Raw genomic sequence first — 22,704 nt, 5'->3', positions numbered from 1 at the left:
GGGAAAAGGAGTGGGAAAGAAGAGGGGGAGGGGAAGGAAGAGGGGGAAGGGAGGGGGGAAGGAGTGGGGAAGGGAGAGGGTTCACTGGTTCACTCCCTAAAAGGCTGTAAAAGCCAGGGCTGGACCAGGCAGAAGCCAGGAGCCTGGAGCTCCATCTTGGTCTCCCTCATGGGTAGCAGTAGGCCAGTTGTCTGGGCCATCTTTCACTGCTTTTCTGGGGCATAGTGGGAAGCTGGGTCAGAAGTGGAGCAGCACGGACTTGAACCAGTGCTCATATGGGATGTGGTCTTTACCCCTTATCCCACAACACTGGCCCCAATTCAACTATTCCTTACATACTTAGAACTGTTTTGTGAATAAAGCTGGCCGGCGCCACGGCTCACTAGGCTAATCCTCCGCCTAGAGGCGCCTGCACACCGGGTTCTAGTCCCGGTCGGGGCGCCGGATTCTGTCCCGGTGGCCCCTCTTCCAGGCCAGCCCTCTGCTGTGGCCAGGGAGTGCAGTGGAGGATGGCCCAGGTGCTTGGGCCCTGCACCCCATGGGAGACCAGGAAAAGCACCTAGCTCCTGGCTCCTGCCATCGGATCAGCGCGGTGCGCCGGCCGCAGCGGCCATTGGAGGGTGAACCAACGGCAAAGGAAGACCTTTCTCTCTGTCTCTCTCTCTCACTATCCACTCTGCCTGTCAAAAAAAATAAATAAATAAATAAAATTAAAAAATAAAAAATAAGAACTGTTTTGTGAATAAAGTAAAAAAAAAGATTGTAAATAATGAAAACTGTAAAAAGGCAAAAACCTAGCATATTCTTACTGAAGCAATGATTTTATTTAAAAACTTTCAAAAAAGCTGTTTAAATAAAATTTTCCATTAAGTGGGGCATAACATACCACAAATGCTTTCCCCATTTGTAAAGTTAGTGCTTTAAATAGTTAAGTCCTTTTGTGACCAAGTTACTTGTTTTCTGACACTTCATAGATAAGCTCAGATTGAGTTCTTTGACACACTGACCAACCATGTTTTCATCCTCCCATGAATTCCAATGGAAACACACAGCTGTAGGACACAAGATCTTCAAGTCAGCTTATGAATGAGGTGATGAAATTTTATTGCCATAGCCTAGGCAGCTTTTCAAAGCTGGTCTTGTCGAATCCATCACTGGTGCCCTGTGTATATTCACCAGCAACTGTTCTATGATTCAGAGTATTCAGAGTGGAAGGAGTTTTTTTTCTTACCAATGAGTTTGAGATTCTAAATAAGTTTAAGAAAATCCCAGAAACTTAACTGCCGTGATAAGAACCACATGCAGAGTCCAGTGATGGTACGTACTCCCAAACTTAGCAAGAGGATCCTTAGTTGAACTTGATGTTCTATGAGAAAGCTCTTTTTTCCTCCCTGCCTGGCATTTGCACAGCCTCACTCCTTACAAGATCTGAAGGGGCAATGTGTTATGCATCCTTTTGTATCAGATAAAAGCCCAGCGACAATTTCCATAGCACATTCCAAAACGATAAGGCAAGCTGAGGACAGGAGAGAGGCTCACTTTCTTCAGTGAATTTCCACTTCTTTTAAGGTCTGCCAGTCTGGCCGGGTCCAGAGTAGCAGAGAGAAGACACAGCATACCCAATAGAAGCTACTCATTGAGCACCAGTTTTCTCATCTGTGAATCGATACCATCATGCCAAAAGCATCTCGACCTAGGTGTGGTTGGCTACCTTGCCATTCCGCCTGCTTAGGGTCTTCCCTATTGGGAGAATTTCACATTCTCCAGTTCCCCAGGGGCCAGGAACTCCCTTCTAAGCATCCTTCACAGGTAAGGAGTGGACAAGTTACTTAGGCTTCCCAAGTTGGACACGGCAGCCTCTGATTTCAATGCAGACAAGCGTGCTAGGGAAAAGGTGCCCACCAGAACGGACTCTCAGCAGGTGCACAGGGTCATTGTGTTTCCAGAAGCTGAAGTGACAGAAGCCTTGGCAGGACAGTCTCCTACTCAACTGAAGTGACAAGGGATGCTGTGTCTCTGTCCTGCGGCAGGCAACAGGCTGGTCCCCAAAGCCTGCAGGGTAGAGAGGGGGAGTCTCGAAGCCGGATCCGCTGACCCTCATACCCTCAGAAATAGCTTACAGCCTTTCAGAATTCTTGTTCCCTCCTAATATCAGCTAGAATGGGCTCTGCTGATTTCAAACATGAATCTGACCACTGCGAGGTCCCTCTCGTAGCAGTAATTATTCACTCTTCCTGTGACTTTAAGTAAGTGACTTCATTATTCTGAGCCTCCCTCTGCTCGTCTATAAAATTGGAGATGATAACTCCAGGACTGCTCTGATGATTTACTGTGGTAATTCAAGAAAATGCCTGGCACCATGCTGGGTCCACAGCAGTGAGTAAAAACATAAAACAGAACTATGTTGTTAAGTTCTGGGTCTATGTTTCTAGGGTGCGGCTTCAGGACACTCACAGCCGAGGAGGAAGTCTGGAGTTGATCTCATTCTGCACCTGTGTTCTTTGCAGCATGCCACTGCACCTTGCCTGGCTACTCACTGTGGGAAATGGGCAATCATAACGCACAACGCCAAAGCCAACACTCAGCAGTGCAGCTGGGGAGCGCGCCCCCTGCCAACCAAAGGGCTTTCGAATCTGCCCTGTTTCTTCTCTGCATGGACCTTGGGGTTCCCGACATTGAAGAGGAGCAAGGAGTATGAACCACAGCTAAAGAAAAAATTTTAAAGGAATTTACGAGAAAACTTACAAAGTCTTCTTGCCTAGAAAACTAGACAAGACGACTGAAGCTCGTGGGAAGAGAAGGGAGATTTTAAACTCAGTGGCTTTCAAATTTTCTCCCACCTTTTTTTTTTTTTTTTTTTTTGGATCAATGAGATTTAACCCTGTATATAACATGAAAGTCTTTTGGGCCCCATTACATGTTTTTTAAAAAAATTTTTAGCATTTGTAGAAGTTGGTATTTATGACTTTCAGTTTTTTATTAGTGGTCTTATAAAGAACAAAGATAAGACATTTATTAAAAGTTTTTTTTAAAGGCAGGGTTACAGAGAGGCAGAGGCAGAGGGGGAGAGTGAGCGGGAGACAGACAAAGGTCTTCCATTTCTGGTTCATTCCCCAAATAGCCACAATGGCTGGAGCTGAGGTGATCTGAATCCAGGAGCCAGAAACCACCTCTGGGTCTCCCATGTGGGTGCACGGTCCCAGGGACTTGGACTATCTTCTGCTGCTTTCCCAGGCACATTAGCAGGGAGCTGGATAGGAAGTGCAGCAGCGAGGACTTGAACTGGCTCCCATATGGGATGCTGGCACTGTAGGTGGTGGCTTTAGCAGCTATGCCACAGCGCTGGCCCCAAAATAATTATTTTTAAAAATTAGAATAAAGTAAATTCTATCTTGCAATTATTATACAAGTCTATTGGATACTTTTAGTATCTAATACATATACTGAAATCTCAATCATCTCATTTTTTCTATATTTGAAACATTTGCTATTTTGTCACTCTAGGAATGATTTTCTATTGTTACTCAATTATGTCCAAGTGTTTTTTGTTTTTTTTTTTTTGACAGGCAGAGTGGACAGTGAGAGAGAGAGACAGAGAGAAAGGTCTTCCTTTGCCGTTGGTTTACCCTCCAATGGCCGCCGCGACCGGCGCGCTGCGGCCGGCGCACCGCGCTGATCCGATGGCAGGAGCCAGGAGCCAGGTGCTTCTCCTGGTCTCCCATGGGGTGCAGGGCCCAAGTACCTGGGCCATCCTCCACTGCACTTCCTGGCCGCAGCAGAGAGCTGGCCTGGAAGAGGGGCAACCGGGACTAGAACCCGGTGTGCCGGCGCCGCTAGGCGGAGGATTAGCCTAGTGAGCCGCGGCGCCGGCCAATTATGTCCAAGTGTTATTTTAAAAAGACTTAAAAACACCCATACAGTGGAATCCCTTTGATGAAAATTATAATAGCGAAGTTAATGGTCATCTTTTAGTTCCTTAATGTGTTGCTCAATATAGTGCACCATCTTTCAGGAAAGAGTAAGAGAGGTGCAACATTTCTGAAGTCTGTTTTTGGCTTTCATTGAGCATGACTGAGAATGTGTCTGCTTTCTTGTTTTAACTCCTAATTCCCAAAGAGAGTAACACTGACGGAGAGGACCTCTCCTGCTTCTCAGACAAATTGGAAGAGGAACATGAAGCTCCCAGCGCCCCAGACCACTGTCCAACACGACAGCCACTGTGCCTGTGAATCCTGGGGACTTGCAATGTGCTTAGTCTGAAAACATCTTGTTAGCACTGTTTTGGATGTACTACCTTAAATAAAATATGTTAAAGTAATTTCCATTTATTGTAAAACATTTTAAGGTGACTATCATTTAAAGTCACATACAGAGACCATCAATCTTCAGATCATGATTTCTTAAGACTTAGAACAGTGTCCTCAAACTCATCCATCAGTGAGCGGGCAACAATCGCTAAGGAGAAAAGGGAATGGGCAGGTCAGGGTGGACATTCTGCCAGCACTTAACTCTCTGGCCGGGGCTCCTGTGGCAAATACTGCAGGGCTGGTTCGGTGTCTGGCTCCAGCTTCCTGGTTAAGCAAACCTCTGGAGGCAACAGGGATGACTCAAGTAACCGTGTCCCTGCCACCCACATGGGAAACCTGGATTCGGTTCCTGACCTCCACTTCCGCTCCAGCCATTACAGGGATTTGCAAAGTGGACCAATGAATGGTAACTCTGGCTCTCTCATGCTCAAAGCAATTTTTTTAAAAAGGAAATAGAGTATTTGCCTACAGGACAGACTCTGTGTCAAGAAGTTGGGCTTTGGTGTTTAGCTACAGGATGTGTAACAAAATCCTCCCTCTCTAGTGATGTGCACATCAAAAATTTTTACTTTATACAGTATTTGACTTATTGTATTTAAATTTTGTTAAAATTTCACACGAGTTTTTGTTTTTACTGTATCTTTATTCATTGATGAGTTATTTGAAAGCTGATTTTAGAAATAAGTTATAAGGTTTTATTTGATTCAGGTGGCAAATATTGATTGAATTTTTCTGAATTGTCATCCTCAACCCTGCCTCAAGGATAGAAACTGAAGTTATTTGAAAGCTACTTTCTGGGTACTTGACTATTTTTTTTAATCCCCAAAGCAGTTCTGAGCATTTGAACCACTGGGATCTCAGCCCAACGTGACGAGCTGTCACAAAGAAAGTCATTATGGGAGACTTTCTAGATTTCCAGTAACATGATTATCAGCAAAGAATGGAAGAACACATTTTGAGACACCAAATGCTATTGCATTTAGAAAGAGAAAGATTAACAAGATTCAGAATACAGTTACCATGGCCATGATATTTCTATTTTAAGTAAGATTCCACTGGTAATAGCCCCCAGGGAAAGCAGGCTGTTCTAGAATTTATTACATTCTCCTTAGGCATGCGAGGCAAGCAAAACAGGACTTAATCCTTTCCAAAGAATGTTTCCAAGCCACATGTAATTTAAAAACATCTTATAATTTAATTTTCCTTTACATTAAGGGTATGATTCCAGTGAGCTTTCTTCTCTAACTGAAAAACACAACGTGGCCAGTTATTCAGGATCAAACACATGAAAACTGTTCTTGTGTAGTGAATGTCTTTAACATGTAAGATCCAGAGCTTAACGCGGGAGGGTAAGAAGAACAGAACTCCCCACCTTTCAGGAGCTCACAGTGTGATGACAGATGGCAAAGGTAGCAGAGATACTCGCTGGAAACACAAGAAAGAACATGTGTGCTTTACGCCAGATTTTTATATGCATTTTTGTGACGTGCATACAATCAAAAAGGTTTAAAAGCCCAAACCAAAATTATGCAGAATCCTACCACCAGGAGATTTTTATATATTTGATATATTAAATATATTTATCTATTGTAATGGTTGCTGTATTTGAAAGACTATAGTCTTGTTATAAATTTAAGATTACATATCCAAAGGGACATGCCCAACCAACTAGTTTCCGTACACCTTTTTTTTTTTTTTTTTTTTTTTTTTTTTTTTTTGACAGGCAGAGTGGACAGTGAGAGAGAGAGACAGAGAGAAAGGTCTTCCTTTGCAGTTGGTTCATCCTCCAATGGCCGCTGCGGCTGGCGCACTGCGCTGATCTGATGGCAGGAGCCAGGTGCTTCTCCTGGTCTCCCATGGGGTGCAGGGCCCAAGCACTTGGGCTATCCTCCACTGCACTCCCTGGCCACAGCAGAGAGCTGGCCTGGAAGAGGGGCAACCAGGACAGAATCTGGCGCCCCGACCGGGACTAGAACCCGGTGTGCCAGCGCCGCAAGGCAGAGGATTAGCCTAGTGAGCTGCGGTGCCAGCCCTAGCTTGTGTCTTTCACCCATTTTCTGTTTAACTGCTGGTCATTTCTTACATTTGCATAAGATCTTCATGTGTCAAGGGTGTTACATTGTCATAGGTGCTACAAATATTTTCCCATTACTGTTTTTGAATTTAAGTGCATCTTAACTAGGCTAACACGGTGCTAAATGCTCAGTTTCTCATGAGGTACAGTTTTCAGAGATTACATTATCTTGTATGTTCATGATTTTGTTTCAAGGAGAAACAACTTGTTGAAAAAATAAAAAACGAATTCTCACCGAAACTTGGAACAGCCCTCCATTTTTGCAAACCTCTCTGAGTTGATAACCCAAGACATTGATGGCAATTATTATCATCCATAGTTTGAAGTAACCGACTCTCACACCTGACCTAAGACAAACACGGCTATTGGCACAGAGGCCCGAGGCAATGATCCCCAGCAAGAAGCTTTAATTTAACCCAATTATAAAATAAATTAACCTGATCAGACCCAAGGTGCCCGACGATGCTGAGGCCAGCCGAAGCCGCTGCAGCCCATAGAGCCAGCATGCAAGCACCACTCGCCCCAGGCCAAGCCCACTGTCTCCCAGCCTCTCACCAAGCAGCCGGAGGGCCTCCGCTTTGAGACAAGCCAGGCTGGGCCACTATCGCGGCCCGTGGGACGCTACCCGCTCTCCGGGAAATGTGCATGCGATGTGTATTTTCTTCAGCTCCCACCCCATGAAACGTCCCCTCCAAGGCAGAATGAGTCAACAACCCCCAAAGCACATGCGCATGCGCACAGCCTTTCCTTGCTCTCCGCATGCAAATCTCCAAAGATAAGCCAAGTGCACAGGAGACTTGATTTTTATCCACACTACAAAGAGTCACCGTTCATCTCCAAGGAGCACCTTTCTAAATCTGTATCTAGGAGGGTGTGTCCACACTGAGGGAGGGAACCAACTGTGGAAATACTCTGAAGCCCGTGAACCCTCGTGTTTGTATATCTAACATCTGCCCCCGTTTTACATCTCCCAACTCCCTGATGCGCACACCACGTTCCGAAGGTTTCCACCCTCGCAGCAAACACCTGTCAGCACTTCGCAGCACCAATTGGCCTGCTCCCCCCACCCCCAAGTCATGCCAGGTGTTTGGAACTTTTTGCCATTTGAAGCAATCATACGGAGGAAGGAGCGCCACGGGCACCTGGAGACCCATCTGCACATGCCAAAGCTTCCATTGCAAAGCCGCCCTTGGGGGGATCTGTAAAAGCACACTATCTGCAAACAATCTACTGGAGTGCCATATGCTTTCTCCATTTCCTTGCTTTTTGACATTTAAAAATACCCATTTGCATGCAGACAGCACCTTTGGTTTCTTATACATGAAACTCCATAACAGAAGTTAAAAATGAAGGCGTCCATCTTACCCAGTTACTGGTAAAGGTTCATTTCTTTTTAAAGAACACTGTCCAGACCTTTGGCGAACCTCATTGTCACCTAAGATAATTTTATGGCTTCTGCTCCCAAATGGAAATTTTTCCAATGAGACCTTCTACAGTTGATGCTTTCTTTTGTTTTTGTTTTTTAATCTGACAGTCCTAATTCTTTTCTTAGGCTGTTTTTTTCATCTAATATTTATATTACTCTTTCTGTCTACCAATTTCTGAAATTTCTCCCAGGCATATGACATCACCTCATCTCCCCAGCCCTTAAGGTTGTTTGCAGGAATCTCACTTCTCTGACCGGTACAGTGGGAGCAGGTGCTGTGTTTAACTGCTGGGTAGAGCTGTGCATAACCCCCCCTCCACTTTCCCTGCTACCTGGACCCATAAGCACATTCATGTGAACCATCCACTCAGCGGTTCCCGAGAGCCCCTCTGCAAGAGGGGAAAACATTTCTCAACCCTGTCGTTGACACCATCACTACCACCTTCATGTGCCTTGTTAGACCTAAAAGGACGTTTTTTTCTGTATAGAATTTAGGCTACACGATTTAAAGTGAGAGAGTTGCACGCTAGCAGGACGGGGAAGTTAGCAGGAGGATGTGACACGGATCAGCCCCTCATTTGTGGCAAGACTTCAGCAGGAAAGCAGCGGCAGGAAAGGTTGAACAGGGCTAGCAATCCAAGCTCATCTCTCCCTCTCAACCATCTGGGCAGATAATACTACTCTCCTTTAGCCTGTGTCCCTGGAAATAGGTACAACTTATGCTGTTTATGTACTATGTGTGTCCTTTTGTGGAACAGCAAATTTTTAGCTTAATTATCACCATGATGTATTAAGTGCAGATACTCATTAACACTCTGACCTAAAACAAGTCACAGTGACCGTTTCCATTCCTATGTTCTGTCTCACCTTCGGTCCCAACGCAGAGGTTATTTAAGCTTTTCTCGTTCATTTCCTTTCACTACACTTCATTCCTTGGGTTACTCCTATTCTCATTTTGTGACTGGATTGGGTTAGGATCCCAGGAAGCAGACTCCCAAGCAGCTCTGGCTGCGGAAGAGCCATTGGCATGGTACCTACAGAAGAAGGGACGATGCTTAAGGGTGCCTGCAGCTGGCCTAGCTGTTCAGAATTACTCCCAATCAGAGGGAGGAGGGCAGGCCTGCCTACTGCATCCTCCAGTCCATGAATGCAGCCTGGTCCTTTGAAGAGGAGGCCATCTTGGGGCCAGGGCAGCACCGTCAGCTGAGGGGAATTCCTGGAGACGCTCAGCTGTGACTCATCAGCAGCCAAAATGAACTCAAAATGCATCCTAGACCTAAATATAAAACCTGAACTTACCAACTTCTAAAAGAAGACTTAGCAGAAAGTATTTGTAACCTTGGGCAAAGACTTCTTTTATCAGGTTCCAAAAACTTCTGCGCTGCTGAAAACAGATTGCTATTAAGGTTATTAGGAAGATGGAAAGACTTAACCACAGATTGGAGAAAATCCTTAGAAAACATATGCAAAAAAATTACTTCTCTTCCAAGTGCAAAGTAAGAAACAAACAACCCAGCTTAAAAAGTGACAAAAGACAGGAAGTTACTTGACCAAGTAAAACACAAGGATGGAAAAAAAAAAAAACGACAAAATGCTCAACATTGATAGTTATTAAAAAATTCAAATTAAAACCCAATGAGATACAACTCTTCCTATGAGAATGGCTAACATTAAAAAAGGATTACCAGGCCTGGAGAGAACAGAGATGAACTGATTTGTCCACAGTCTGCTGAAAGAAATGGAAAATGATAGCACTGCTTTAGAAAACAGCTTACCAGTTTTCAAAAAATTGAAACGACGCTTACTCTATCATTCAACCTTTCCTGTTCCATGTATTCATTCAAGAGAAAAAGCACACATCCAAGGACTTGTACAAGAATAGTCACAACAGCTTTGTTTGGAAGAGTGCCATGTGCAAAAACGCCTCACTGTCCATCAACAGGCAAGAGGATCAATGAATGGGCACACCGGTACAACAGGCTACCACTCTGCAGACACACTGAAAAGAGATACAAGTGAGAGACATACCACAGGGCTCCGTCTGTATAAAGCTTCAGAGACTTGAAAGGTGGGTCAGATGAGAAGATAGGGGTGGGAGGAGGGAGCGATGGAAGAGGCAAGAGACCCTTTTAAGCTAAGGGCAGGCTCCTTATCTTGATTGTGGCGATGGCTCCACGTGTGTATACTCAGGTCAAAATGCATCAACTCTCCCAGAGAGAAGACATAAAGAAGGCATGACAAAAAGTTCCGAGACAATTATCTCTTGCCTAGGAAAGTAAAAACAAAAAGCCTGCATCTTACCACAGCAATCCTTCTTCCTGCTTAAATATGCATGGAAATACAGTGCTATATTCTCATTTTCAGGAGAGATAAGAATTCTTTCAGTCAGTTGCAGTGTTCATTTAAAGTGCAAGTGATAAGTTAACAACCTTGATTCATTAATGATTTGAAAGCCTGCTCATCAAAAAATCTTCCAAAACCCATCTTAGAATGTTAAAAATTGAAAGAAAGTAGGAATGTGATGAACTACATGTTTCCTGCAAATTCAGTTTCATAACAAGCGCTAAGAGAATTTGTATCACTTGACCCAACTTCCAACACTGCTTACCTTCTCTAATTTGTAAAACACAAAAATCTAGCCACTTAAGGTCATTTTATAAAACTGACTTCCTATACCATATGCCATGAATTTGACCTTACAACTTGGATAGCGAAAAAAACATTTCTGTATCTTTGGCACTTAAAATAAGGATTATGTGCTGATGTTATCCCTAAATTGCAACTTGAAAGCTCCATGTCTTATGAAGTTTTGTTAACAAGACTGGTTGTGTGTAATGAATGAAATGCTACGTGCATATTCCAGCACTAATGACTTCAGACCCCGATTCTCACCTCTGGATGTGCCACTCCACATAACCAACGACACCATGCGTTTCACATCGCTCATCTCCCTGGGTCAGGATTCTCAGGACCTCCCTGGGAGGAACAATCCTAACTGTACTCTGGCCAAGCCTCCTTGCAGTCAAGTGTTGATTTCTGAAACAAGTTCTCATGAGATGTTTCATTTGCTCTAGGTCTCTGTGCAAAGATGCTAAAACAGCGCAGGGACCACAGTTTCAGTACCATTCTAAATAGGGCTGAGACACTCAGGTACAGCCTGGCACCTGAGAAGTGGATCTCCCTGAATGATCAGTCAATACTATTCCTAACTAAGCTAGTGCAGAAAATTTGTACTTTTCAATTATGCTACAACTACAAGCTCGTGAACCTCTCTGAACCTTCCTGAATAACAGGGCCTTAATTTTCCAGTTCAGTAACAATAGTAGAGAAAGGATCAGTCTAACAGTGCCAGTGCCAGATGCCGTAAGGATTCAGAGATGGCTCGTCTCAGTGACCTGGTACGGGGCCTGGAGCTCTTCCAGGTTTCATTCCAAAGGGTACCAACTGGGAGGCTTCTCTAATGTGTGGAACTTTGTCCCAGAGACACAGAGACCAACACAGCCCATCCCTTTCTTCAGAAATTCAGAGTTTACCAAGGGAGTCAAAAGGTTACCATAATATTGAGAGAACTGCAAATCAGTGAAGGACAGAAACAGAGCAATAGAAAAGATTTCATTCTTCTTGTCAGCGTCGACAACCACGACTAAGAACAATTATCTCAGAGAAGCCACGGATGCACCTGTAACGTGGCTCCTGCCTCGTGGCACACGGCAGTCTGTTCTGCTGAGTTCTGTGTTCTGTGAGTTCCACTACTCAACAGGACTGCACGGCGAGAAGGAAGGAGCAGGGGCTGTGCCTGTCCTATGGCCTCAGGTCTCTAACTCTACTTTCCTCCAGCTAAATAAATTCTTTTAGAAGAGCAAAAAGAACTAAAGCTCAACCAATTCCTTTCAGCTCCAGGGCTTCCAACCATGTCAACTGTTAATTGGAAGGGGATGGATTCTGAGCTGCAGGAAGCTAATTGGGAGCCCCAGGCAGAAATCCTAACAGTGGTAATTGCTACTTGTCCTTTTCAGCAGGATGCTGCCAATGAAAGGGTTATCTCTAGGGTGCTGATTGATTCACATCCTTGGAGGAAAGAGCAGTGCTCAGAGACAGGTGCCCTGGAGTCTCCCATTTCCCAAACCCAGCAAACACTGAGAGATGGTTTTTTATGAGCTACTGGTGCAGGGCCTTCTTTATTTGGGCAACAGAATCACAAACATCTCCATTGGATAAAACAAAGGTTCTTTATTGGGTTTTCTTTTCCTAGTCCCCCTCCTGCAAAGCAGTATAAGTAAATTATCATTGGAGTTGGAAAATAATTTTTTAATTAAAATCATATCCTATTCTAATTTGGTTTTCCCTTTGCCTTACGTTTCTTCAACAAACCCTCTTTCTGAATATCACTATGGATTTAGGAGCTGTGTCCAGTTTGTCCAGGGCCAGATTAAATGAACTATACTACACTTTTAGAACAACAGTAATCATGCAGAAGTGAGGTTCCCATATTCAACTCAGGGGGAATATGATGTTCATAGCCAGAGATGCAAAATCCAGAAATTAACAGAGAAATTAAAGGCCCACAGCAAAGCCCATTCAAATGCTATCAGTTCCTAACAAGTTTTCTTCTGAACATTTTTGGGGGTACTTTGCCAACCATTTTCCATCCCCCTATCTTATATGTAGTACTGGAGACTATGTTACCCTCATCTTCCTCCTTGTTCAGCTGAATATTAAGGCTCAGAGTTTCAGAGACTTGACTGTCATCACACAGCTCAGAGGTGACAAAGCTGGGCCCATTCCCTGTCTTTGGATTCTTGCTCCTTTGATTTTTCTTCTATGCCTCTCCCTTAGAGTTGAAAGGATTGTTCCAGAAATGTCTCTAAGTAAAGGCTAAAATGTCCTAAAACTGAATCAAGGGGGTTTAAGGAAATACTCATGGCTTACTTTCTTTATCAGGAATCCCCTAACATATAAAAGTGGAGAATAGCATTGCAGACCTCTGTGCACCCAGTAGTCCGCTCAACCCTTCCCTACCACCTCACCTGGAACAGAGGGTGGTTCCCAGCTGGGCTCATGCAGAAAAGACCCAGCCTCCCAGGGGTGAGAGGGCTCCTTGAGTAAGAAGCTCTCCAGGATCAGAGTGGGCATGCAGTCAGCTGACTTGAAGTGACGGTAATGAAACCCCTGAGGCAGCTACTTCGTGAAGAAGTGCATCTGGGCTCACGGTTCTGCAGGTGCCAGTCAAGGAGCTGCAGCGGCAGAGCTTGGAAGCAGCCCAGAGCATCACACCACAGGCAAGAGAGAAGGGACGTGCGCATGCGTATGTGCGTGCGTGCGCATGCGTGTGTGGTCGCTGTACCTCCTCTACCAAACCAACTAGTCCTACTCGTGGGGTCTCCAACCTAATGACTTAGTCTCATCCTAAACATATTCCCCAAAGCCCCGCCTCTTCACATGTGCACTGCGTGAAGTTTCCACCCTCTCAGTGCCCCACAGCGGGGTCTAGTTTTCAACACGTGACTCCTTGGGAATATTCAAGCCATACAGAGACCATAGCTCTCATGATTTAAACACCAGCCCAACTAAACCAAATAGCGTGAACTTCCTGACCTATGCCGTGTCTGATCGCTAGGATTCCCTCACAGAGAAGATAATACTTCCAAAGAGCCAGCATGTCTGCACTGTGGGAGGGCCACGGAGAGCAGGTGACTTACTACATGTCAAAATAGCGAAGGCCACAGCACACCACACTAACTCCAGACTTTTACCTGGGAGAGAATGTTCCTTGTTTTGAAAATCTTTATTAGTCCAACAAGAATACTAAAGTAAATCCAGAAAAACCTTAATATTAATAAATTAAGCTCTCATGAACTGCAATGGTTTTAAAGAAAAAAGGACTCACACAAGCAACATTTCTTACCAATCCTTTGTGTTCCAGTCGAGTGTCTGACTCTGAACTTCCCGACTGGATACTGAAAGAGTTTAGAATTTCAAAATTATTTCAGGCGTGGGGGTGTGCACGTGCACACACACACACACACACCACCACCACCACCACCATCACACCAAATAGACCTTACACTGTAACATTTAAGATAAATTTTAAACAGTATTTCCTCCAAGTGTCACTTTCTGGACATTTCAAAGGGAAATAAAAATAATGGAATGTAAACTTTACTCGCGGAAGATAAAATAGCCTTAAAGGTTCTCTTGAGAATAAGCAGTCTGAACAGTACAATCTGTTCTGAAAACCTGCAAAATCTCTTACTTCAACCAAAAAAAAGGAAAGGGAGGGAGCATATCTTGCTATGAAACAGCAGGCTTGGGGAATTCTGTTCTCTCTCTCTCCCCTCCCTCCATCACTCTCTATTGCTTCTGGGTCATCGCCACTGCCTTACGGACCTGTTGCTACTTAATGCACCGAGCCCCTCACCCTTTTACTTTCTGCTCCATTGCACTGACCTATTTTGTTATGAAGGTTATAGCAACACTATTCTCACCGCCTTTCCTCCTTTTTTTTTCTTTCTTTTTTTGGTAAAGCCACTCCAGGCTCTCCCTGGTACCACTCCACTGACACTGCACTTGGCACAGTCACCACAGAGCTCCACATTACCACATCCAGGGGTCACTGGGCACTGCACGTCTCACTTAACGGTTGTGACATGAGTCGTCACTCCCTCTTTGAAACACCTACACAGGACATTCCAAGGTCCCTGGAGCACTTTCTCCACATTGGTCCAGTCGGGTCATTCTGACTTCCTTCTTGTCATTACTCAAGTATCATCTTCGCAGAGAGACTTATCAAAGGCATCTAATTTAAACTTCCAATCCCTCATCTCAACACCATACTCTTACCACTTGCTAACCTGCCAAGTCATGTTTGTTTATTGTTTTTATTATGTATCTTTCCAACTGCAAACGTTAAGCTCTTTGAAGACTTGCAATGTTTTTCTAATTTTAGTTCTCTATAACTTCTTAAAGAGGTTGCTCAATAAAGATTTGTTGAATGAATGAATGATTACATGAGTGATTCCCAAACATCATGGCTGTAACAGATTCCATCCTGTTATTACCAATTGATAAGGAACTTTTTACTATTTTCTGTCTCCCTAACATTTAAGTTTATTTCCATATTTATGTGCATGTTTTTCACTTTTCCAAAGATTTAGAGCCCATTTAAAAATATCCACAAAGTAATCAGTGACTACTGAATGAAATTAATTAAATTTTCACTTAGTGGAAGGGGACACTGGGGTTCTCAGAGATGCAATTCCTTTTCTCACATCAAACCTGAATAATCAAAACCCAGCGTTTCAGTGCTTCTTACTTGACAGAAGCTCTTTATCATGAAATGGAAAACCAGCTCCTGGCCATCGGAGTTGCTGGACCAACCAACAAATGGCCTTAAAGGACCTTAGGAAACTGGCTCCTCTGACCTTCTAACTGATTTTACCTTCTGCCAGCGTGGCTCACAAAAGCGGTGTTTTCAACAAACCGTACTTGCTAATCGTTCAGAGAAGTTTCTCTTGTTCTGGGGTCGTCTCCTCTACCTACAACACTCATGCTCTCTTCTCTGCCTGGGGAAACCGTGCCCTGTCTTCACACCATCACCTGAAGGCTGCCTCTCCCAAAACCCCTTGGATGCCACTGGTCAGAAGTCTTTCTTGTCTCTCTGTGCCACAGGTGGGTTTTGGATGTCTCTTAAGCCTGACGATGTGTCGGTGTCCCAGGGTATACTGGGGTTTTGCCTTTCACAGCGACAGTCTGAGAGAGGACAGAGACTATACCTTGTCCACATTTTATTTGCCCAATGACATGCTGACCAAGGAATTAATACTCAGTCACTGAACAAGGCCAGTGAAAACAAAACACTATGAGTACAATACTCTCATTCAGGTGGGCCGCCATTCTCCACACAAAGAGCTATTTGAAACCACTTTCTTTTAATAAGGCTGAGACAAAACTACTGATTTTAAAAATGAGGGCGCTCTGGCTGCCTGACAATAATATTTAAAAGGTCGTGAGTCATGGCGGAGAGTAACCATAGCAACCGGCATACACAATAGAAGTCATGTTGCACAGTAATTGAGGAGGGGAAAAAAAGGAAGCCTTGGAAAGCCTATTAGCCTGGAGATAACGAAAATTCGAATTCACAAATGTATTTAGGAAGCTTGTTTTTATTGCAGCATTTTCTTACTTGAGGGTTCACGGAGACACTGGAAAATCTGCTTAACATTTCTATTGGCCAGGAGTGATAATTACATATAAGTCTCACAGTAGCCTCCCCTCACTTCCCAGAACTATTTAAGAAGTAGTGATTTCCCTCCTTTAAATGTCTTTCTACCTGCTTTCTCTACTTTTTACTCCATGCTTTTAACGTTGAATTGGAGTAACAGTCCCCAGCTAGTCTAACCTTCCCTTGCTTAGACACTTAGGAGCGAGTTCCCATCGAGTTCACATAAACTGCGGAAGAGTCTGTCTTAGAGGCAGGAGAAGAAGAGGGGGGAGGGGAGAGGGCAGGCAGACACAGGGACCAGCTTGTCCCTGCTTGGAAGGGAAGGGGCTGAGGTGAACCCCAGCTGAGATCAGCGAGAACAGCATGATCCTCCCCACGAGAGCCGTCTCCACCTTCACAGAGCACTCAGCTCCTTCCGCCAGGAGCACAGGGACACAAGCGGTCCTTGACAGACAGCAAAGTCCCATCTCCCCCGGCTTCCTTAAGAGGAGTACCCTGGCCTGTCGCTTTCGCAGCTGTGATACTCAGCGCATTTGGTAGCACTATGTTCACCTGCCCCGTCGTCTACATGTTACATGCTATTCCTTAAAGGGCTTTGTTAAGGAAATTTAAAAGAAAATGAGAGTTTGCTAAATTTCTTTTGATTTCACGGACAGAGAATTCTCCCTCCTAAAGCTGTTCATCTTTTCACAGATAGGGACTCCTCTGCATACAAAAACATTTTCCATAAAACCCTGGGGAATTGTGAATTGATCACATGGCCCATGGACCAGCATCTGAAGGTTAAAAGCAAATAAAAACAAGGCTCTCACATTCACGTAAGGAAATACAGTAACTTCACGAAGAACTTCCTAACTTAGCAAAGCAGAAGCGTGGTTGCCCCTGAATGCTTTGCCCAAGAGACACTGCCCTCCAGGATTAAGCTCCTTCTACAGAGGGGGCACAGTCACTTCCCATTCAAGGCTTAAGAGAAAATCCTATAGGGACGATAATGCCACACTTCCAGGGGAAATGAGTGCTGTGCCAGCAGGCAGTGACAGAGAACTCTACTTCCAAATTCGCAGCCAGAGCTGGTTCAGGTTTTGTTTTTTTGGGGGGGGGGTGCGGGGGGAGCTTGGAGAGAAGGAATGACACACTTCTTTCTGTTCTTACATCCCAGCAGTACAGTGGCCAAGGAGACATTTCACCTCCGGAGTCTGAGGAGAATGGACCAAACACCCTCCTCTAGCCAACTAGTCCCAAGGTTAGGCTGCATGAGTGTGTCATTTTGAGATGAGCAAGTGAGGGACACCTTATTCATTCAACAAATATTTATTCAACACCTACTGTGTGCCATATTTGCCTCTATGATCAGGGAAGACAGTGGCATTCAAAGAAAAAGATCACAGGCCACAGGCCAGTGCTGTGGTGCAGTGGGTTAATGCCCTGACCTGAAGCGCCAGCATCCCATATGGGTGCCAGTTCAAGACCCAGCTGCTCGTCTTCCGATCCAGCTCTCTGCTATGGGCCGGAAAAGCAGTGGAAGATGGCCCAAGTGCTTGGGCCCCTGCACCCGCATGGGAGACCCAGAAGAAGCTCCTGGCCTGGATTCGGATCCACCAGCTCCAGCCATTGCGGCCATCTGGGGAGTGAACCTGCGGATGGAAGACCTTTCTCTCTCTCTGTCTCTACCTCTCTCTGTAACTCTGTCTTTCAAATAAATAAAATAAATCTTTTTTTTTTTTAAAAGAAAAAGATTGCTCTTCTGGAGAGGAAAGAAAAGTCTCTCAGATGTTTTTTCCCACACTTCTTAAAGAAAGATTTTCTTTGAAGTTCTGAGTGATGCCTACTTGTCCAACAATTTCCATGAATTATTTGGGGACAGGAGGAGCTGGAACTCACCTGCTTCTCTCTGGGGTTACAGACCCTGGGGCCACAGATCTCTTGCTGTAGCATTCTCCCATCTCAATGCGGACCCGCCAGAATCTGCTGCCCGGGACAGACACCAAGTGTCTCCATTCCTGAGAGTTTTAGAATCCCTGCTGCTGCTCGGCGGTCCCTTGTTGCTGGGTAACCACAATGGCTGTGGAAGGGACAGTTAAACCTCCCCCCACACAAAAAAATCTTAGTTACAAAGCCACATCAAACCCTCCACGTCACCTTACAAGCCAGACTCAGACCCAAGAACAGCAGAAGAGTCATCACAGAGTCATCATTTCTGAAAAACCCATGCAAAGTGCAATAGTGACAGCGGTTTTAGTGCCAAGTCAGGCTGTGTTTCCATCCAGAGCCAGTGCTACAGCAATAGTCCCTGGGCTGTCTGAGAGGGCCACACACCCAGGAATACACTGGTTTACATGCACACAGTGGTTTCTCCCTCCTTGTAACCATCCGCTTTCCTGGGACCCCCAGGGAAAATACCCTATGTGGCCATGGCCTAATCCGAGTATCAAACACAGGATCGCCCGGGTGATATGTCATGCCTTGTTGATTGGCTGGTATTCTGCTCATTGTCACAATCCATCTATAAATAGTCCTCCTTTCCTGCGGCTTCTCTGAGGTCACTGGCTAATTTCTCCAAGCCATTGCTGCGTGCATCCCTGGAAGCCCTTGCGAACCCAGGGGAGTCTCAGTCCGTTCCACTTCCTGCTCTGGCAGGACGTCCAGGTGGCAGCTCTGCAGTCTACGGATCAGAATCCCTGCTGGGTTCTGATCACTGGGTGCTGGACTCACCCCACCTAATCAAACAGCGCATCTCAAAACGCATCAGAGGTGTGACAGCAGTGTTCCCAAGTGTGGAGTTTGTTTCCAGGGTTGGTGCACACTGGCCAAAGAAGTGTGGTATTAGAATAAATGAATAGTTAGAATCCACCAAATTAAACACTGCAGTTAGCATTTGCTTCTCCGATAAGACTTTAAGTCCCAAAGTCCTGTGCTACACAACCCTGTGTGTGAAATTAGGAGCTATGAGCAACGGGCTGCACAAGCCAAGACTAGCTGCTGAGCAGGTGTGGAAAGACAAGGTTGGAGCCCTCAGCCTCACATCCAGCCAGCAGCCTGCACGGAATCACAAAGTCGTTTTACCCCTCTCGGCTTTCATTCTCCTATTTTGCAAAGAACCACTTGAACTGTTCCTGTCATCCCTTCCAGCTGTAACATTCTGTTCTGTTGCCTTAGTCCAAGCAATTTCAAAAACCCACAGAGTAGATTACACTTCAGTACATCTTAGAAGAAATGCACAGGGCTTCATCAAAGCTGGTTTGTAATATTTTATGAAAGGAAGGTCATCTCAATAATGGCTGCGGAGAGGCGCTGTGGGCACTAATTATTTATTACAGTTATTAATCTTATCATACATCTCGTTGATCAAAAAAAAAAAAAAAGGCAGAGAGATAGGGTTGGTGCAAAGCAGACTGTGAACGTCCTGGAAAAACAAAGTGACTTTTCCATTCTTACCCTTCCTTAAAGGAACACTGCATGGCAAGGGTCTTGTGAGGAAGCAAAGGCATGAGCCGGCTTCTTGAGCACACGCTGGCCTATGGAATTCTATCCACAGGCTAATGAAACTGACGGTGTTTATCTTCATACGATTAAGTTAAACCACCAATCACTCAATCACCCAAATGACCTTACTTTTAAAAGTAGAACGGAATTTTAAGAAAATAACAACTTTCTCCTCTATGTCAAAAGGAGAAAAATAGGCAGTACAACAAAACTTCTGGAAATATATGTAGTTATTGGCATCACCATTAACATTATTTTCAACCAAAAAAAACACAGCCATCTCCCTGGGGCTCTTGTAGACTGTTATGTAGGGTTTGAAAACTTACCTAATAGCCTGTCAAAAAGGCATCTTAGAATCAGCAATCAGGGAGGTGCAGATAGCAAGGAGGAGCATACATACTTTGCATGCTGTGCTGCTAATGGTGATTAGGGTGCCTTAGGAGACTTCGATGAGCAAATATCAACAGGATCAGGGAGAAGGTGGAAGGAAGAACATAACCACGAGAAAAGAGCCAGACAAACTGATAACCCTTTGCAACCAAGGGGTGGTGGAGGAGAGGAGAAGACAGGAAAGAAATCTGCAGCAGGGTCTTTGCAATCAGCCTGCAAAAGAGCCCTTAGGCCTCATCTTTTCAGGCTCCCTTTCACTGGTTTATTTGCTCATTTGTTCTCAGGGATTTGTTGAAAGCCCAGTGTGTGCTAGGCATGGCACTAGGCACGCACCAAAATGTTATTGTCCCTGTGTTCACATAACTGATCATTCTGTCTGGGCTATCATTGCAGCGGAATCAAATCCTGCTGGAGAAAAAAAAAGATAAATGAGCAGATTGTGGATTTCTAAAAGGTTCTTGTAGCTTAACAGATAAACAAGATTAAAGATGAACAGATTAACAGATTCCAAGCTCTGAAAAAATAAATAGGGACAAGCGTCGCAGCGTGGCGGCTAAGCCAACACATCCTAGCTTAGAGTATCTTGGAACAAGTCCAATCCAGCTTTCTGCTAATGTGCAGCCTGGGAGACAATAAGTGATGGCTCAAGAACTTGGATGATTGCCACCCATGCAGAGGACCCGGATGGAGTTTTTGGTTCTTGTCTTTGGCCTGGCCCAGTCCCTGTCATTGCAGGCATTTGGAGAGTGAACTAGTGGATGGAAGAATCTCTCTCTCTCTCTCTCTCTCTCTCTCTCTCTCTCTCTCTCACCCTGCCCTTCAAACACATAATGAGTGGATTAAAAATCTTTTCTAAAAAGGAAAATATAAGTAAAAACAAACAGGGGTGCCTTCTAAGTATTCCTCCCGAGACAGAATTTTGTGTGGAAAAATGGCCACCTTTCACAGAGTGACCTAGAGACGTTTTCCATGTTCTCTCATTAGGGACAACACAGGGTGACCGTGTTTGAGTCTGAGCGTATGAGTGAGTGTGTTTGTGTTAGGGAAGGACCATAGGGAAGGGTCCAGGGGACAGAGAAAGCTCAGCATCAGTGTGCAAACAGGCGCAGATCAGCCAAGAAGCAAACCAGCAGAACACCTGTCAGAGCTGACTGCAAGGCTTCTCGTCTGTTCTAGTGAGGATTAGAGAGCTCGCTTGTCATTGTGTTGTGACCTCTGCCCCAGGTTGCTGATTGCTGGACACAGTGGGGCTCATCATCTGCAGGCTTCCAGCCTGCTCTCCTGGGGAGCCCTGTTTCTCTGTGTGGTCTAACCCCTTGCTCCTGCAGTCTTTCCTTGGGAAACGCAGGGATGGGATTGCCGAGCAGGAAAGTAAGCCTCCCATTGGTGCCTTGTTTACAGCAGGAAACAAACCCTGTGCCTTCCTTACTGTTCCTTATTCCAGTATTTGTCACTTGGAATTCCTGGCAGTATTAGATTGTCCTGTGAGAACTGCCTCTCTCCCCTCATATGTGGCTTGGGGAGGGGGGCAGTCAATTTGTGTCCCTAGTCCCCTCCCCCGATAACTTAAGGGGTCACAGACCCTGTCTAGACAAATGACACAGTATTGAATTGGGATCTTCATTAACTGGATCCTATGACGCTGAGTCTTAAGCAGATGAGACAGGAATAAAAGTAGCAGCTGAAGTTCTAGTCATCTGCTGAGCCCACAAACATTGATGAAGGCCCTGCCGTGGGCCAGGAGCTTTTCTGGGTGCTAGGATTCCACGACACAGGTGCTGCTCACAGGAAGTTCACATTCAAGGTGGTGGAGGCATTCAAACAAGTACAGAAGGCACTTAGAGAAAGGACACAGAGAAAGCAAAGCAAGAGGCCTGGGTCAGGCGGTGACAGAGCAGAGATGTGAGGGGTGAGAAGCGGCCTGCCTCGGGACACTTTCAGGAAAGTGTTCAGGGACCTGTTCCCATCGTCATGGAAACATGCTGTTGAAAAACACATCTTGGGCCGGAGCTGTGGCGTGGCGGGTGGGGCCGACGCCTGCAGTGCTGGCATTCCATTCTGGGCACCAGTTCTTGTTCCGGCTGCTCCACTTTCAATCCACCTGCTGTGGCCTGGGAGGGCAGTGGAGAATGGCCCGGGTCCTTGGGCCCCTGCATCCATGTGGGAGACCTGGAGGAGGCTCCTGGCTCCTGGCTTCAGATTGGTTCAGCTCTGGCGGTTGCAGCCAGCTGGGGAATGAACTGGTGGATGGAGGACCTCTCTCTCTCTCTCTCTCTGCCTCTCCTTCTCTATCTGTGTAACTCTGACTTTCAAATAAATAAATCTTAAAAATAACTAAATAAATAAGTCTACAGGGCTGAGATTATATATATAATATATATTTATATAATTCATATAATATCATATATAATATATATTATAATATATAATATTATATATATATATATGTATGTAAAAGAAAGAAAACACACCGGACTTTGCGTCTTCCTGTGTACCCTTCACAGAGAAACTCTTCCAAAGGGCAGCTTGCTGGCGCGTTCTCTCCTCGGTGGTCCCCCAGTCCCCCATCAAATACCCATGGACCCCGCGGAAACCGAGTTCTTCAGGTCCCCTCCCTTCAACAGCTGCGTTGGGACTTCGCGTGCCCTGTTGCAAGTCCTGCTTCTTGGTCCTGGTTTCCAATCCAGCCTTCTGCTGATTCCAGGAGCCCCCAGATGCTGCCTGCTGCTACCCTTTTGCTTAGCCAGAAAGATTTTCAGTTGCTTCCAGCCAACAAATGCCTAATTCACACTCATATTTTTCA

General features: G+C 45.2%; 1 protein-coding gene across 8 annotated transcripts in view; it reads right to left on the bottom strand.

Moving 5' to 3' along the window:
* Positions 1-19,400, bottom strand: part of CCDC192 (coiled-coil domain containing 192) — a 298,623-nt gene extending 279,223 nt beyond the window's left edge. Inside the window, exons 1-2 of one of the 8 annotated variants that reach the window (XM_051843381.2) lie at positions 17,910-18,465; positions 13,713-13,764 (exon numbers count right to left, since the gene is read on the bottom strand). In XM_051843381.2, the coding sequence (XP_051699341.1) occupies positions 13,713-13,764; positions 17,910-17,971 (114 nt within the window). In that variant the 5' untranslated portion in view covers positions 17,972-18,465. Of the gene's footprint in view, positions 1-13,712; positions 13,765-17,909 lie in introns of all 8 variants that reach the window. The other 7 variants (XM_051843384.2, XM_051843385.2, XM_051843380.2 and 4 more) reach the window with 7 other exon arrangements.
* Between the last annotated feature and the right edge of the window lie 3,304 nt (positions 19,401-22,704).

This window comes from Oryctolagus cuniculus, chromosome 6 (genome assembly GCF_964237555.1).
Source record: "Oryctolagus cuniculus chromosome 6, mOryCun1.1, whole genome shotgun sequence".
NCBI classification, from domain to species: domain Eukaryota; kingdom Metazoa; phylum Chordata; class Mammalia; order Lagomorpha; family Leporidae; genus Oryctolagus; species Oryctolagus cuniculus.
This window is presented reverse-complemented; position numbering and strand designations above follow the sequence as displayed.